We start from the raw sequence: 16,924 nt of genomic DNA on the forward strand, positions 1-16,924 counted from the left end.
AGAAGACTGGGACATTAATTTGAAGTCGGTATAAAAAAGCTACTAAAGAATCATGAAGGGTGGCAACAGACTGCAGTGTGGGATCTCCTTGAATGAATCTGATGCCCTTTTTTTTTTTTTTTTTTCCTAAACTAACTTGTTTTTCCACAAATAGCTGGCAGAGGATCGTGTTCTGACAGTGACCTTCCTTTTCCTCTCTTTCCAGCAGGCGCTCCAGCGACGTACACCCGGCCCACGGTGAGCCCGTCCCTGGGGGCTCGCATGGCTGGCACCCCAGGGGCTGCCACCTACGTCAAAACCACCAGTGGCAGCATCATCACCGTGGTCCCAAAGTCCCTGGCCACTCTGGGAGGGAAGATTATCAGCAGTAACATTGTCTCTGGTAGGCATACGAGTACCTTGATATTAACAAGATCAAAAATAACTTTAGGCCTGCTCTGGCTGTCCGGTGGGTCCCACGCTCAGATCGTTATGAGGAACTTTACTGGAGAATTTGGGAGAAAAATAGCTGAGCATGAAGAAGAAAGGAATAGGTAGAAGTTGTGAGGGTGAAGTGTTGTCAAGGGTGGCAGCAATTCTTGTGTTTAAGAAGGAAACATCAAGTGTGAGGGAAGCCTGGGAGGAAAAGGGAAGTGTGGGGTGGGACTGCTGTGCTGTACAGTTGGCAGAAAGGTTAGAAAGCACCATTGGCCCCAGTTTAAGACATATTATAGTCTTGATGGTGCCCTTCTCTGTTCCACTGCATGTCCAAAGAACCGGAATAAAAATGAACTGGATGTGTTAAATTCAGCTGTGCAGTCTCCCACCTTATTTGGTATTTTATCAGTGTCAGCCTGTCCTTCCTTTAGCCCATGTTCTAACTTAAGCTTTCCCTCCCAGCTTCGTGCAGACCCTGCTGCCTATTTTTGTTAGTCTGCTGACCAGCCTGGCTTCCCTGCCAGTTCCAGACTGGCACAGGGTGTCCAGAGAAGCTGTGGCTGCCCCACATCTGGAAGTGTCCAAGGCCAGGTTGGAGGTGGCTTGGAGCAACCTGGGCTAGTGGAAGGTGTCCCTGCCCATGGCAGGGGGTGGGACCTGATGATCTTAAAGGTTCCCTCCCAACCCAGACCATTCTGGGATTCTCCAGCCTCTAAAGATAGGATTTCTTTAGGAGCAGGTCCAAGCACATTTATACCAGTAACAATTTCTCAGCATGTGTTTTGGACTTTAGCTTTGCTTAGCAAAGACCTGACATGACCCCTGCCAGCTCCAGTCCCTGGGAAGTGCTGCACAAGCTATCCAGGAAACCCACTCTGGGCTGGAATCTGGCAGAGGTACCTCAGTTTTTTCAGGTCTTGATTTCTACAAAATCATATATAGGGATGCTACAGCAGTTCTTTGGGAACAAGTAACTTTTTTTAGCCTGTTGTGGGTATGATGAGTTGTCAAGATGATTTCTAGGACTACTAGTGAATTTATACACAAGTGCCAGTATCATTCTCCTGAGCACCAGCTAATGTGGGGAAAGCTGTGACTGATCCTGATGAGGATAAGGATTCCCATTCCAGATGAGGCTGGCTTCTTGTTGTGCTTTTCAGATTTAAATGCAATGAATCCTCTGTAGCTCCCTGACTTCCACAGTGAAGGGGAATACACAAAATGGGATAAACTGCACGTTGTTTCTTTTCCCGCAAAAATTTAGGAACTACAACCAAAATCACCACAATTCCAATGACATCCAAACCCAATGTGATTGTTGTGCAAAAGACTACTGGGAAAGGAACTACAATCCAAGGGCTTCCAGGCAAGAACGTTGTCACGACGCTGCTGAACGCTGGGGTAAGTGAGGCTCTGGCTGTCCCTGAGCCAGGTGAGCCGGGTGTGCTGCTGCATTCCTGCTGCCCAGGGCTCTCTGGAAAGCCAGCTGCATGAGCTCCTTGACAGGCCCAGCATGCCTTGGTGTCAGGGCTGCTTGGGAAGCCACTGTGGGCCACAGGATGGGATTCTGTGCTTAAAGCCAGCTGGGAACGTTTTCAGAGTTAAAGGAAAATAGGAACTTTTGAACTTGCCTTTTTCCCTTTGCTGAAGTGATGAAGTAGATGAAAATTACTGGAATCCTCCCCTGTTTGTGCTCTAGTGAGAACCAGGGTCCTGGGTTATAAACTTGCATCCCCCAACTGTTTATATTAAAGAGGCAGAAATAAATTGTGCCTTCCCAGCAGGGGAACCCCCTTCCAGTGTATGTGGTGTGTGACACTGTGCCATCCTGTACCTGAGCATTGTACTGTGCTGAATTATTTTTTGGATAACCTGACACATGTACTAAGAATAAAATCCAGTTTCCAGCATCAACTGAGTTCAACTCTACGTACTAGTAAATGAAAATGATGAATGTTCTTACAGTGAACTGTGAGATTTAATGTAACATTTTAAAGGCTGCTTAGTAGCAGAACTACAGAGGTTTTTTTCTAAACCTTTTAGGAATTTTTTTTTTTTTTTAAATTTTGAACTTTCCTAATTTACAGAATTCAAGATGTATTTTCAGACAAGTGGAAATCTTATTTTGTTACACAGTAGGAGCTAGGAGTATGGGAGGATGTTTCTGAAACAAGTATGTTTTTCGGGATTTCCTCCTATTTGATGGATATTGGTAGGAATATTAGGAGAACTGGCAACTAATGTTGTTTCTCATTTGGTTTGTTACTCTGCAGAGCTTAAAAAAAGCACGTTCAGTGTCTTTGCTCTTAAGCTATCAGAAGTCTGTTCATATATCAGCACTATTCCATAGTCAAATGATTCCTGTGGCACAGCTGTGAATCTGCATTTGTTGGTGAAGTGAACTTTGTTTAAAAGAAGTCCATGTGTAATTAATGTCTTGGCCCTGAGGATAATACAAAAATCTATATTTAAATAATTCCCTCTTAGAATCTCAGTTCAAGTTTTGTAGATGTCTTGCCACAGTCAGTGTTAATAGAAATCAGAGGTTTTCAGAAACATTTGTGAAGGATTTGAGGAAAGTTCCAACTTACGTAAACTCTTTGAAGCAACTTCAAAAAACTTCTCAGTGTCTTTTAGTTGCTCCTTTTTATTCACCCCTTCAGAGCTGTTCAGAAGATAAAGTAATGGAAAAGGGGATTTTGGTAGCTTTTTCCATTCAAAGTTGTAGGTTCTTTTGTTCTTGGTCTTCTAATGTATTTTGTCTCAAGTAAGTCTAGTTGCAGCAGCAAATTTATTTCATGGTACACACACTCATCTATAACTGTATTTTTTATTTTTTTTTTTAGAGAAGTGGGTCTCACTGAACAGTTTCATAAAGTTAACCTGTAAACTTTGGCTTCTCTACAGGGGGAGAAAACTATTCAGGCAGTGCCAGCAGGAGCAAAACCTGCTATCATCACTGCCACAAGACCCATCACAAAAATGATTGTTACACAGCCCAAAGGAATAGGGTCCACGGTCCAGCCAGCCACCAAAATCATCCCAACTAAAATTGTTTATGGGCAGCAAGGGAAAACGCAGGTACAGTGAGGACCCATTTCTGTCTTGGAATGTACCCCTCCATTTTAATGGGAAGTAAATCATTTTTCACTGTGTTGCCTCATTTGTTGCAGGATTAATATATGTCTGTGGGGAATGAGACTCAGTGGTGGAACGAGGTGGCCTTGATTCTGATTTCTTGAGCAGTATTTGAATTTGTTGGCTCTTTCTGGAGGCCTGAGCATTCCAAAAGGATTTACTAAGCCTGTTCCAGAGCTGAAACTGTCTGGTCATGGCTCTGGGTGCCTGTTTAAGTCTGACAGCTAATGGTTAGATCCTGGGAAATAAAGATGCACAGTCTGGACATAGGTCATCCATCAAATCTGAGGGTTTATCGAAGTTTATTTTCCGCTCAGTGTCTGTTCAGGTTGGCCCTGCAGCCTTGTGTGGTTGATGGGGCTGAATACCCAGGCTCCTTTCTGGGTGCTTTCAGTTTCAGCTTCTTCTCTGGCTGCACTTAGTGTTTAAAAGAATGAAACTTCTATCAGATGTAAAGTGTTGTGTGCCTGATTGTTCAGGACTGGATTTCCTGTGGAGGTGCTTGTCCTTCCCAGTGCAGTGCATGTCCCAGCTCACTTGCACAGCTTTCTCTTACCACACCAGAGTAGTATCTAGTCCTGAAAAATGACTCTTTAGTGGTTTATTTTGTTAAGACTTCAAGTTACCGAGTGAGAAGTGCATTCTTGTGCATTGCCATTCACTTGGGCTTTGTGGTTTAATAATCAGTTGCTGAATTTAGAGGTAGATTTGTGACTCATGTGGATATTATGTAGGTGGTGCACCCAGGTCTGTGGGTGGCACCCTGTGCTCTGATTGCTCAGACCCCTTTTCTCGAGTGCTCTGACTGTACACAAATGTATCTGTGTGATCAGGTCCTGATCAAGCCAAAGCCAGTGACGTTCCAGGCCACAGTGGTGAGTGAGCAGACCAGGCAGCTGGTGACAGAGACGTTGCAGCAGGCATCCAGGGTGGCAGAGACAGGAACCCCAGCTCTGCCAGAGGTGAAGGAGGAACCACAGACCTACACCGACAGCAGCTCCTCGTCCACAGAGTCCTCCCAGAGCTCTCAAGGTGTGTTGGTGTCACGGAAAACCCCAGGGGACTGTCCCCAAGGTGTCACATAACTCTGTGTCTCCTGCCAGCACACGTTTTCACCCAGCCTGTTACACCAAAGTGCCACTGTGCCCTTATTTTTTTATGTTTCTTTTGAGCTGCTTACTGTGCGCTGGCATTTCTCCTGAAAAGTGGACACAGCGATTCCTTGCTGGGCTCCAGCTTTTCACACAAGGCCCCCTGTTCCCTGTGTCTGGGGGTCTGCCAGGGGACAGGCAGTGTAGCAGGTTTTGGGGGTTATTTTGGCAGTTCATGGTTTTCCCTGTGTGACAGCATCTCTGCTGCATGACTGACAGCTGCCATGGGACAGCACAGATTATAAATGCACATGCATGTGCACCAGGACGTGGATCAGACATGCAGTCCCCATGGGAATGCTGCCCTGGCTTCAAGCCATGGCACAGATGCAGCTCTGTGTGTGTGGAAGAGGAGCATAAATAATAGGGCATAAACAGCACCCTGGTTGGAAGTGACCAGAGGATGTGTCACTGCAGCAAATAAAAGCAAATGTCTCAGAGAATCCTTTGGACCTCTTCTGTATAATTCTGTGACTGTTGGTCTATACTGCCATTTTAAGTGAATTTTAAGAAGTTTTGAAGATTCAACCAACTTATCAAAATTTAGGAGCCATTAATTCAGAATGCTGAATACATGTTGATCACCTGAACTGCTGAAACCTTGTGAAAAAACCTAGTTCGATCCAAGGCAAATTCAACATACAAAGAAACATTCTGAACTTTGATTTTTCGGAACAAAGTCTTCTGAAAAAAAACTAAGATGCAGGATTTTTTGTTTTTCTGAAAATCATTCATAACATCAGCAGTGTTTTACTTCGAGTCAATTGTAATAAAAACTGGTGTTGCAGAATCAGAGTATGCGTCCTTGGCAGTGGGCAAAATTCTAATGAATAATGAATAACTTAGTATAATTTTAAACTATAGCCCTGCTTTAAAGCAAGAGGTCGGACAAGAGACCTCCAGCCCAAAATGGTTCTGGCACAGGTTGCCCAGAGCAGCTGTGGCTGCCCCTGGATCCCTGGAAGTGTCCAAGGCCAGGTTGGACGGGGCTTGGAGAAGCCTGGGCTACAGTGGAAGGTGTCCCTGCCCACGGCAGGGGGTGGCACTGGATAAGGTTTAAGGTCCCTCCCAACCCAAACCATTCCATGACTCTGTGATGTGCCTTTGTTCTTTAACAAACAGATTCTCAGCCTGTGGTCCATGTGATTGCTTCGAGAAGTCAAGACTGGTCAGAACATGAAATTGCTGTGGACACAAGCCCTACAATAATTTACCAGGATGTATCCAGTGAATCTCAGTCAGCTACTTCCACAATAAAAGCTTTGCTGGAACTTCAGCAGACAACAGGTCTGAAAACCCATGAGATTGTCTAGGATAACTTCAAAGGTTATTTTTTGCTTAAGCAGCCCTTTGTAATAAGTTTTGTAATTGAAAAGCACCTCTCTTGAATCAGCTTGATTCCTTTCCTCTTATCCTGTATCAGTTTGTTTGCATGTATTTGGTGCATCTGTTCTCTGGTGTTCACGATCTGTTTAATTAAACTGGTGCATTTATAGTGGAGATTTGTTTTATTATGGAGGTTTATATGTTAGAGGCTGACTTAATGTTTTTCTGCTGAAGCAGTGAAGGAGAAGTTGGAATCGAAGCCAAGGCAGCCCACCATTGACCTGAGCCAGATGGCTGTTCCAATCCAGATGACTCAAGAAAAGAGGCATTCCCCAGAAAGTCCTTCAATTGCTGTTGTAGAGTCAGAATTAGTGGCTGAATATATCACAACTGGTAAGTGTGTGTCTAAGGCAGTGTGATGGTGGGTTTGCAGTTGGGGTCTGGGGACTTAATTTTGGAGTTTTCTCACAATAGGTTTCGCTTTCATGTTTTCACTGTAATTTTCTGTAGAGGAAATGAGTCTTTTCTTCCATTCTTGAGACCCTGTGAGGGGGCAGAGACTGTATCTACTTTGCTGGGCCATAAGGGAACACGTTTCTAACTGGTACAAAGGGTTGTTGCTTTAAGACATCACGGTTGGATAGATTTTCTGGTCCCTGGATGAAGAAGACAGACTGTCCCACTTGTCTTAAAGGAAAATGTCCAGTAAGGACAAAGTGGAAGGTGAAGTTACAGGAACTGCATCCTGTTTTTTGTACATATTGAGAGGAGTCAGACATTGAGTTAAAACCCATTTAGTCCTGAGTTAAAGCCAGGTGTGCATTTAGCATGCTAACGTGGTCCCCAGTTTCTTCATTTGCTAGAAAGCTTTGAACTAATAAATTTGCACTTTAAATAATTCAAATTCTGATTGGAATTCAGTGCTTAACTTTTTAAACTCCTGGCTCCTCCTATCTGGACATCCATTTGGTGGAAGTCCTTGTCTCTCTGATGCTCCCCACCACTCCAGAACATTAGGTGTGAGCTACTTCATGAGAGGATCAAATGACCTGTTTTCCATTTTAATTTCTTAAGTCCACGCTGTTGGTCTCCCTCCCTGCTTTCTTTGGAAAAGGAAAGCAGAAGTGTGTTGAAAATCCACATTGAATAGAAGAATAAATGAAACTTAATTGTGTTGAATTGTTTAGGTACATATCTGTAACTCCAGTGGTTTTAGTGCTAAGTGTCTAATCTAATATTTTGCTCTGTGCTTCCTCCCCTTGCTTCCATCCCTTGTAGGGCCTAAATTTGTGTGAAACTGGAGCTGGGGAGGATGTTATTGTTATTCTTCTAAATAACACTCACTGTATCTGCTACAATTCTGAATGTTTGAGTCCTGCTCCCTCAGATCCCTCTTAAAACAAACCCCAAAGCACAACAAATGACTGCCTGCTAACTGGAGAGCACTTTTCCTTCCCTGGCACAGATATTGTGCATTGAGCACATGGTCAAGGTTCCAGTTTTTGACAGGTCTTGCTGTGCAAGTTGATGTAAAATAGGGCCTTTGGCAGGCAGGATGGGGAGTTGCAGTCAGTGTTTTTGTCCTTTTCTGCAGCTTAGAAGCCACGCAAAGTACAAAAGCTGAAAACTTCCTGGAGATGTCACTGTTTGAAACACTGGGAGTTTTGTAAACATTGATTGGAAATCTGGGAATCAACCAGAGGAGTGCAGGCTGCTGTGGGCTGAGGAGCAGCAGGTTCTGCTGCAGCACAAAAGTGTTTATTCTGCTCTTAGATTTTTGTCCCTTCCCCCAGTTTCTGTGAACACTGCCAGGGAATGCAGGTCATTGAGTGTTTCTTCTTTTTTAATTTGTGCTTCTCTGGATTTATCAGTAACCCACAGAGCTGTATTTTCTGCTAAAAATTCAGTAGTAAGACAGCAAAGAGTCTGTAGTGTGGTGTGAAATGTCCTCCATGCCCCTGGCCTGAAGGATTAGGCACACTGCAATCCCTGTGGGAGCTGGGATTCAGCATGTGCTTCCTCCTGAGGTGAAGGGAGCAGTTCACACATCTCAGTGTCACCATTTCTTGTCTGTCTGCAGACTCAGGAAGACAACACTGTATTGGTTCACATTCGGAAGAATATCTACACAACCATATAGGTTAGAAACTTTACTTTTAAATTAAGTTTTCAATTGTGTAGGAACTGTTGGGAGGTGCCCAGGATGAATCTGGCACAGCATGCAGGCCGGTATTGATATAATCCACCTCCTTTCTTGGAGTGAGAAAGGAAAATTACCATATTAATTCAAAATATGATATTCCTTGTAACATTCAGGAAGGTCACTAGAAACTTTTTAATTTTAAATTATGTTACAACTGAATTTACAACTTTTTGCTTCTTCAGTTATGAAATATTTTGTAACTAAGATATAAAGCAAATATTTGCCTATTAATATGGACAGGTATAAAGTGATTTGGATTCATATCAGTGACTGCAATATAGAATGGTTTGTTTGGGTTTTTTTCTCAGCAGCACGTAGTTTTTCTGTTGATCCACCGTTTAATTACAGACCCACACCATAACCCTGTAACTCATGCTGGATCTATTCTCAGAAGTGACACAGACCTGTGACAAGGTCATGTCAGATCAGCCTCACTTGTTTTCATAACACCCAAATATTTTCTGCGTGTTAATCTTCCAAATTTAGCCTGTGCTCTGGAGGGTCTTCTGTGCAGTTTCTCAGTGGTAGAAATTCAGTGAGCAAGGCTTGCTGTTCTTAATTGCAGTCAGTTGTGGAGGTGCTTTTACCAGCGTAAAACCAGAATAACTCGTGCTCTGCACGTTACACTGGTGCTGTACAAAGAACCCAGCTGACAATGGAGCATAAGCAGAGTTGGTGTGTTGGGAGAGGGAGGCCAGAGGAGCTTTGGACCGAGTGTGGTGACTCAGGAAACAGAGAGCAAAGCGAGCCCCCCGGGGAGGTTTCTCAGAGTAGCTGTGCCCCTTGAGGCCAGAGCAGACAGCCTTTCCCGCTCCTCCGTGCTGCCAGCTGAGGCTGGAGTGCCAGCTGAGGCTGGAGTGCCCGGTGCAGCCCTGAGGAGGCTCTGGAGGAGTGGCACTGACCTCTTTGCTTGCAGTGAGCCATCGGCAGCCCCCGGCGCCGGCGCAGCCCCCGCGGACCCTCCTGCAGCACGTGGCGCAGTCGCAGACGGCAACGCAGACCTCTGTGGTGGTGAAATCCATCCCCGCCTCCTCCACGGGCGCCATCACCCACATCATGCAGCAGGTTGGAGCCTTTCTTTTCCCAGCAGTCTGTACACAGCAGCAGGCTCTAGGGATTGGGTAGGACCGGGGCTTGTTCTGGGTGAACATGTCGTGTTGCTGCCACCGAAAATGTTCGGTGTACAGGCAAGTTAGTAATTGTAGGATTACCTTAATGGCCTGAAGGAAGGCGGGTTTAGATTAGATATTGGGAAGAAATTCTTTACTATAAGGGTGGGGAGGCCCTGGCACAGGTTGCCCTGCCCCATCCCTGGATGTGTCCAAGGCCAGGTTGGACGGGGCTTGGAGCAACCTGGGCTAGTGGAAGGTGTCCCTGCCCATGGCAGGGGATGGCACTGGATGGGCTTCGAGGTCCTTCCAACCCAAACCATTCTGTGACTGTGTTTTGGTGGTGAGGGTGGTGGTTGTGTTGCAGGGGCCTGGACTCTTCAGCTGATGTTGGTGGCAGTGCAGGGGGAGGAGGGCTGAGCAGAACCTGGGCAGTACCCAGAGCACACACTGTCCCTGCTGTCTGAGGGCTTCAGCTGGTGAAAAGGCAAACTTCTCTGAATCAGAAGTCAGATGGTATTTAGATCAGTACCATGAGGATCCCAAACACTTCAAACAAACACTGCAGCTTGTGGTGAAGTCGTACTGAAGCCACTCCTTTGCCTTTGGTCAGGATCTGCTCAGCTCTGCAGGGCTTTAAGCTCTGGGCACTTCAGGTGTGCTCCAGAACAGTTCTGTGTTAGGGTTCCAAACTCCTGTCAGGGGGTGGATTTCCATGGGTGCTGGAGGAGGCTGCTTCCTCCTTGCTGAGGCCATTTGTCAGTACCTTTATCCTGTGGTGTTCAAAGTGTGGAGTGCGGGTTGCTCACTCCCTCAAATCTCTCAGAAAATCAGACGTTTGTGCCACACCCAGGAAAAATTGCAGTTTGGAGAAAGGAAGGAGAAGGGAGGATCTCTGCTGAAATAAGGTAGACTGTAGGTCTGTAGGGACCTGCAGAGGAAATCATGGATAAGATGACTAGGCTTTCAAGAGGCAGAGTAAAAATTGTGCAGAGAGACTCTGGCTTTAACATGGAGCTATTGGTTCAGCTGCCTACTACTCCCTGCTGCTTCATGTCCACCTGCCAGGCAACCCTGGGGGGCTTTGAACCTCAGTCTGACTCAAGTGAGGTGTACAAAATCCCCCTGAGGATTAGTGAGGCAGTTAACATTCTCACCTAGAGATGTACCACAGTTTACTGTGATAAAAGTAGCTGTTTCTTGCATATGTATTGTGGAATCTCCATGTAATAGTATCTTTGTATACACAAATTGGGAGCCTGTAATGGTAAAATAAGTTAAAGTAGTCCATTTGAAACATCAAAAACTATTTCTAGATTGTGTATTCTTACATTTTTCTCTTCACTAACTTGCTCTAACTTCTTCTCCTTAAGGCCTTAAGCAGTCACACTGCATTTACGAAACACAGTGAACAACTTGGGACCGAGGAGGGAGAAGTGGAAGAGATGGACACCTTAGATCCTCAGACTGGCCTGTTTTACAGATCTGCCCTGACACAGTCACAGGCACAAAAGCAGCAAAAACTGAGTCAGCCACAGCTGGAACAGACTCAACTGCAAGTGAAAACTCTGCAGTGCTTCCAGACCAAGCAGAAGCAGACAATCCACCTGCAGGCCGACCAGATCCAGCACAAACTCCCGCAAATGCCCCAGCTTTCCATAAGGCATCAAAAGCTAACCCCCCTGCAGCAGGAGCAAGCACAGAGCAAACCAGATGCACAGCACCCCCCCCACCACATGATGGCCAAAGAGAGGCAACTCCCCACCTTAGTGGCACAGCCACAGCAAACTGTAGTGCAGGTGCTGGCAGTAAAAACCACGCAGCAGCTGCCCAAACTGCAGCAGGCACCAACGGCACAAAAAATCTACGTGCAACCCCAGCCCCCCCCGAGCCCAGTGCAGCTCCCTGCCTCTTCAGACAAGCAGCCAGCGAGCCAGGTAACGGAATATTGATAGCATGCACGTCCTGCTGGTCAGGCAAAACCACCCAGCCAGCCCTGGGCTGTAGCAGTGTTTTTGTCCTGGCACGAGAACCCCTCGTTCCGCTGGTGTCCATCGCCAGAAGGTTGGCACTAGGGAAGAGCAGCACATGTTGCAGGGGAAAGATCCATAGAGCTCACATACGTGTTCTGTTGGACAGTTCTTACTGATTTCAGCCACCACTGGTGCATGGAGTTTGTCCCTAGTTATTTTCTTTTAATTTGTAGGTGTGGCACATTACTAATTTCCATTCCCATAGCACTTTTTATTTCTGTGGAAATGAAGACTGCAGTCTCCTAAGGCTCTCCATTGTTCCTCTTCCTTTGTAGTTTACATCTTCCTGAAGTTATATGGCTTTCATGTACAGGAGTAATTTGATTTTCCTTGGGAGGGAAAAATGTAAAGACTGAGGAACATGGAAAAAAAAATGTATTTTAACTAACTCCAGAAAGGTACAATTTTAATTTTTTTTTTTTTTTGGCCCTTTCAGGAATACATGTAAAAACTAGAGGCTTTAGCAGACATCCCATGGGGCTGTAAATCCCAAAGGAAAATGAGGCTGCTGTGGTATTATACTGCTACAATCCTTACCTAGCAGCCTAAGAAGCTGCTTTTCCCCAGGCTTCAATTAACTGTCACCCTATCATTTCTAGTTCCTTTGTTAAAACACTGAGTTTCAACTGTCTTCCTAACAGCAAGTATGTTGTTTGTGCCATTCTGTCCTCGGAAATACTGGTTAGGTTTTCAGTAAGAAAAGATTAACTGTGATATGCACAACAAAAATTTGATTTTCAGGTGCAACATCCAACTCTAATGCAAGGAGTTACAGAGTTAACTCTCGGGGGGGGTGTCAGCCTCCTGTGGTTGCAGAGGTAGCAGGTGGCAGTGGTGTGCCCCAGCTGGCACTGCCGGTTACCAGCCCTATTTCCCATGCAGGCACCCCCGGAGGCAGCAGTAGCAGATATTTTGAGAGTGTCTGTGGTGGAAGCTCACACTGATGCAAACATAGAGCACACGGTAGTGGATCCCCCAGACCAGGCCACGTCCACTAGTAAAGTCTCTAGTGAAGCAGAGTCGTCACCTTGTCCCCAGGTGCCTCGGGTGGCTGCTCTAGGGACGACGGCAACAACCTCCACCCCCCAGCAACAGCCCCGGACAGAGCCCAGCCCAGCCCCTCCTGCTGCTGCTGCTGCTGCTGCTCCCGCCGAGGCACAGGGAGTGCCCCCAACAAACCAGTTTGTGCACATTCAGAACCTCTCCCAGAAGAAGGCTGAAGAGAGCTCCTCAGAGGTCGTCGTCCAGGTAAGGGAAGAGCAGAGCAAATGAGGCAGAAGGTCGAGCGGAGCCAGCTCGTGGCTGATGGGGTGGCAGCCACTGGGTGATGTTTGAGTGGGTTTGGGTCCTTTTTCTACTCTTACACTTGTAATGGTTTGCTACTTCAGAGTGTGCCATTGTTCTTAAATTGGAGTTTCTCTAGCACTGCATCCTCAGTGTCTTCCTCCCTCTGTTAAAACAACCAAGCTCATCTCATTTTACGAAGTACTTTCATTTGAGATGGGTGAAAGTGTGGCCTTCGACACCAAGTACAGAACTGTGTTCTAGAATATTTTGTCATTTCTATTAATGTTACCTCTGAGTATAAAATTAGTACAAAAAATGGCATAGTGCAGTTTTACTTGCTGGGAAAGTTTAGCAAATAAGGTCTGAATTCAAAAGGGAGCTTTTTAACTTCACTTATGACCAGACTTACCACTTCTGAGATTAAATGATTATTGATCTTCAGCCTATATGCCTGGAGTTATTGCTTAACTGATGCTTGATACTTTCATTGATTCTGCTGTCTTAAATATGATGGTTTATGTTGTAATAAGTTGTCTGAATGTCAACTAAAGAAGTATAGAAGTCTTCTGAGTGGTATAATATGGATGCAAGTAATAGCTGACACAGTCTATGCTCACACAAATGAGAGGTGGATTGAAATGGTTGTATTATGTATCATTTGTGTTACACTGAAAATGCTGCTGATGTGGGAAACAATTTGTGTACAGAGGTCTCACATTTTTCATGCTTCTTTGTAAAATCTTCACTGGGGCTGACTAACTTCTCTGTGGTAGAAATCATCATTTTTGTACTCATTTATAGTACTCCTTTTCCTAAATAGGCAAAAGTAGATTTCTGTTTTACTTCAGACCTGTATGATTTGAGAACCTGTCCTGTTTATCCACGTGGCACCCAATAAGCTCTTTCAAAATACAAATACTGCCCGGAATTTCAGTTGTATGAAGTTGTAGATTTCGCTTCTACAACCTGGGAAAGTATAATAAATAGATATAAATAGTAACAATAGGTTAGAAATAAACAACTGTGGTGTTTCCACAGCCTCTGTGCTGCTGCAGCCCTGAGCAGGGCTGGAGCTCGTATTGAGTTTGGTACAGAAAACAGAGTCAGTCATCCCAGAGTGCCTGGACAATGCTCACATAGGATTCTTGGGGTGTCCTGTGCAGGGCCAGGGGTTGGACTCGGTGATCCTTGTGAGTCTCCTCTAACCCAGGACACCAGAATGGCTTGTCTGAAAAAGATAAGGACAAGATAAGGCTGAAGAAAATATTCTCTCTGCTTTGGGTTTGGGGAGCGGTGGATGATGGGCGTTGGTTATGCTGTCACAGACCTTTAGGGAAGATCAAAGGCCAGGATCGGGGCCTGAAGAGGAAGATCATTCAAATTTTACCTTTCACACTCCAGTGAAAGGATGCTTTGAAGCCTTAGCTGGGGAAAACTGCCCTTGGAAACCAAATACCTTTTTCCCCGAGTGCCTGTGCTCGCACAGACGCCTTTCCCTGTCCAAACCGTTTGCTAAACTTGCATGTTTTCTTTCTTTCAGACTATCCCTCACTATTCCATCCCTTGTCACTCCAGCTCCAACGTGGTGGTGGAACCCAGCGGGCTCCTGGAGCTCAACAACTTCACCAGTCAGCGCCTGGATGATGAGGAGACGGCGATGGAGCAGGATGGGGACAGTGGCCCCGAGGATGGCCCCGAGCCCAGCCCCTCCCGGAGCTCTGCTGAGCAATCCTGAGCAACTGGGACGCTGGAGTGCACTTTAGAATGTCTTGGGATTCTGAGGATCCGAGATGCCCTCGTGTTGTGATGTCCTGGAGCACTTTGCCCCGTTAGAGTTGTTCGTTGGACCCTCGGAGCATCGGTGTGTTTTAACAAGACGGCGTCGCAGAACCCGCGTCTTCAAAACTGTTTCCAAAAGAAAAAAAAAAAAGAGAAGAAAAGATGTAGTTCCCAAGATTTAGTGAAGCTGTGACAGTGGAATGTACTCCTGCTCAAACACCAGACTGCAGCAAACTCTGCAGCTCGTGCTCTGGAAGCCCCTGCCCAGATATTCAAACAGCTCCCGGTGAAAAGGGGTCGTCGCTTTGCCGGGTCCTTCCCTTGAGAAAAACACCATCCAAAAAAAAAAAAAAAGAGAGAGAACATGTAATAAATGCTTGTATTTTCAAACAGCATGTGGGAGAAGAAGTGTCTCTGACAGTGCTGGAATTTTGGAATTGGTCAGCTTTCTTGCTCACTTAGAGATAAGATTTGGTGGGGTTTTTTTCATAAGACTAAAAATATATTTTTTTTAAATTCTTGTTGGTGAATGTTTGGAAATAAGCAAAATCACTAACTGACAGAAAAGTGGATTTGCTGGTGGATTTTGTTTTCATGCTTTACAAGAAGTAGGGAGATGGTATATGAGGCATTTCTTTTGCCATAAGTGCACAAAATGCTCATCTACTCCAGTTAATCTTTGATTATTTATTAAAGTGAGGCCAAGTTGTTGAAGAAGTTCCTGTGAAACAGGCAGTTGTGTTAATTCTGATACAAACTGAGTTGGGGGGGTGTCTTTTGCTATAAATCAGTTTTTCAAAATTGGGGATAAGTGGTTCAACGTCTTTCCAAGTTGAACTTGTGAATTTAGAAGTGATGTAAGGCTTTTAAAAATCTGTATTTTACTCTTACATGCTGTTCTTAAAGTTGACCGTTTGGGGAGTTTAAAAGCTTAAATGGGCATAGAGGGGCAGGTTTCCAAAATGAGCCTTATGCCTTGGCTTGTTGAAGCAATACATTGGGGTTTGTGATAGTTCCAGGTCATGGAGACAGGTTTGGGTTCAGAGGGGAGGAGAGAACCAGTTTTAATACCAGTTTTAATACATTCTGGTAATCAAGACTTTTTTTTTTTTTTTTTTCCCAAATGTGTATAAAACCACGTTTTTAACTGTTTTGTATAGATTTCATTATAAATAACTGAGCGTTTTCCGACTTTGCCATATCATTTCATTGTACATACATCTGGAAGCCTAACTGCCCACGGTTTGGTGCTCAAGTACTACTGTAAGTAGATCTCATCCAAAGTCTAATACAGCTCTTTGCCTCAGTCTTTTTTTTTTTTAAGCTGTGATTTTGCTGTTGATATTGTAGTAAAGGTTAAATTCCAACTGGAGTAACTCAAACGAAAAAAATACAAACCCTAAACCCCATTTATTCATCTCACTTGTCCTGAGTATCCACCTGTGTTAGAACACACAGTAACCCCTAGGTGGGGCTCTTGGTTTTCACCTAACCTCTGTTATCTTAGAAATTAAGTCACTATGACTTTCACATACTTTTTTTTCCCCCTTCTGTTTTCTTCTTCCATCAGCACTAGTTCCAAAATAAGGTAGTTCAATATGGTAGAGAAGTGTCCTGATAAATTCAACATGCAAATACTGGAATAATGGGTTACAAAAATAATGATTTCTGTGTTACCTGATGTTGAAATGGGTGTTGGTTTGGTTTCTGCTGCCCAGGAAGGGTCTGTAGTTGTCCATCCCCAGTTGGGAGAAGCCCAAAGCAGGTGACACACACGGTTCTTCTGGCTTGTATCAGATTTTCAGGGTCACCTGGGCTCTTGCAGAGCTTCAGGTGTCCCTGACAAATCCAGGACTGGAAGGCCATGAGAATATCAGAGAAAGTAAGATTTCTCTGAAGTGCTAATGCCCAGGAACGTTCCTTACATTCCAGTTTCAGTTCTGGTGAAGGTGTGTGCTCTCCCCAGCCAAAACCAGGTGCTAAGACGTGGCCTGAGGTGAATTAACACCTGATGCTCTCACTGCACTGTCGAGTTCTGCTCCAGTTTATTCTGATGTTTTATGCCAGACCTTTTTTGCCTCTTTAGGAGTGCCTGGAGCAAAGATATGAACAACTGCAGTGAACTCTTTGACAGTTCCTTGAAGGCACCAAATCTCTGTTAAACACCCGAAAGCTTCTCCTGTTGGTGTGAGAAGTGACTGATTCCAGGTTGGCAGGTTGATGCACGTGCTGGGGATGTCTGGGGCTGGTGGCACAAATTGAGAAGAAGGGACTTTGGTGATCAGTGTGTTCATTCTTGAGACTCCTCTCCTGCTGCTTTCCCAAACTGGAGCTGTGCTCTGGGCGTTCTCTTTGCTGAATTTGTGTGTTTCAGCACTTCACCATATGAATACTTTTAATAATAAGGAATATACAAGAGGAGCTAATATTTAGGGCCAATATTTTAATTTTTTTTCCCTGGTTACTTGATTTTTGCTGATG

The 16,924-nt window shown here is 45.0% G+C and overlaps 1 protein-coding gene across 11 annotated transcripts in view; it reads left to right on the top strand.

Annotated features, from left to right (window-relative positions):
* Nucleotides 1-15,852, top strand: part of EMSY (EMSY, BRCA2 interacting transcriptional repressor) — a 37,568-nt gene extending 21,716 nt beyond the window's left edge. For 4 of the 11 annotated variants that reach the window (XM_027663568.1, XM_027663573.1, XM_027663570.1 and 1 more), the window contains 11 exons: nt 209-382; nt 1,682-1,818; nt 3,325-3,498; nt 4,389-4,587; nt 5,829-5,993; nt 6,267-6,425; nt 8,113-8,172; nt 9,152-9,300; nt 10,718-11,281; nt 12,260-12,625; nt 14,205-15,852. In XM_027663568.1, the coding sequence (XP_027519369.1) occupies nt 209-382; nt 1,682-1,818; nt 3,325-3,498; nt 4,389-4,587; nt 5,829-5,993; nt 6,267-6,425; nt 8,113-8,172; nt 9,152-9,300; nt 10,718-11,281; nt 12,260-12,625; nt 14,205-14,399 (2,342 nt within the window). In that variant the 3' untranslated portion in view covers nt 14,400-15,852. Of the gene's footprint in view, nt 1-208; nt 383-1,681; nt 1,819-3,324; nt 3,499-4,388; nt 4,588-5,828; nt 5,994-6,266; nt 6,426-8,112; nt 8,173-9,151; nt 9,301-10,717; nt 11,282-11,813; nt 12,626-14,204 lie in introns of those variants that run through there. The other 7 variants (XM_027663572.1, XM_027663578.1, XM_027663576.1 and 4 more) reach the window with 6 other exon arrangements.
* The last annotated feature ends 1,072 nt before the right edge of the window (nt 15,853-16,924 follow it).

The sequence above is a fragment of the Corapipo altera genome, unplaced genomic scaffold (assembly GCF_003945725.1).
Source record: "Corapipo altera isolate COAL_440 unplaced genomic scaffold, ASM394572v1 165, whole genome shotgun sequence".
NCBI classification, from domain to species: Eukaryota; Metazoa; Chordata; class Aves; order Passeriformes; family Pipridae; genus Corapipo; species Corapipo altera.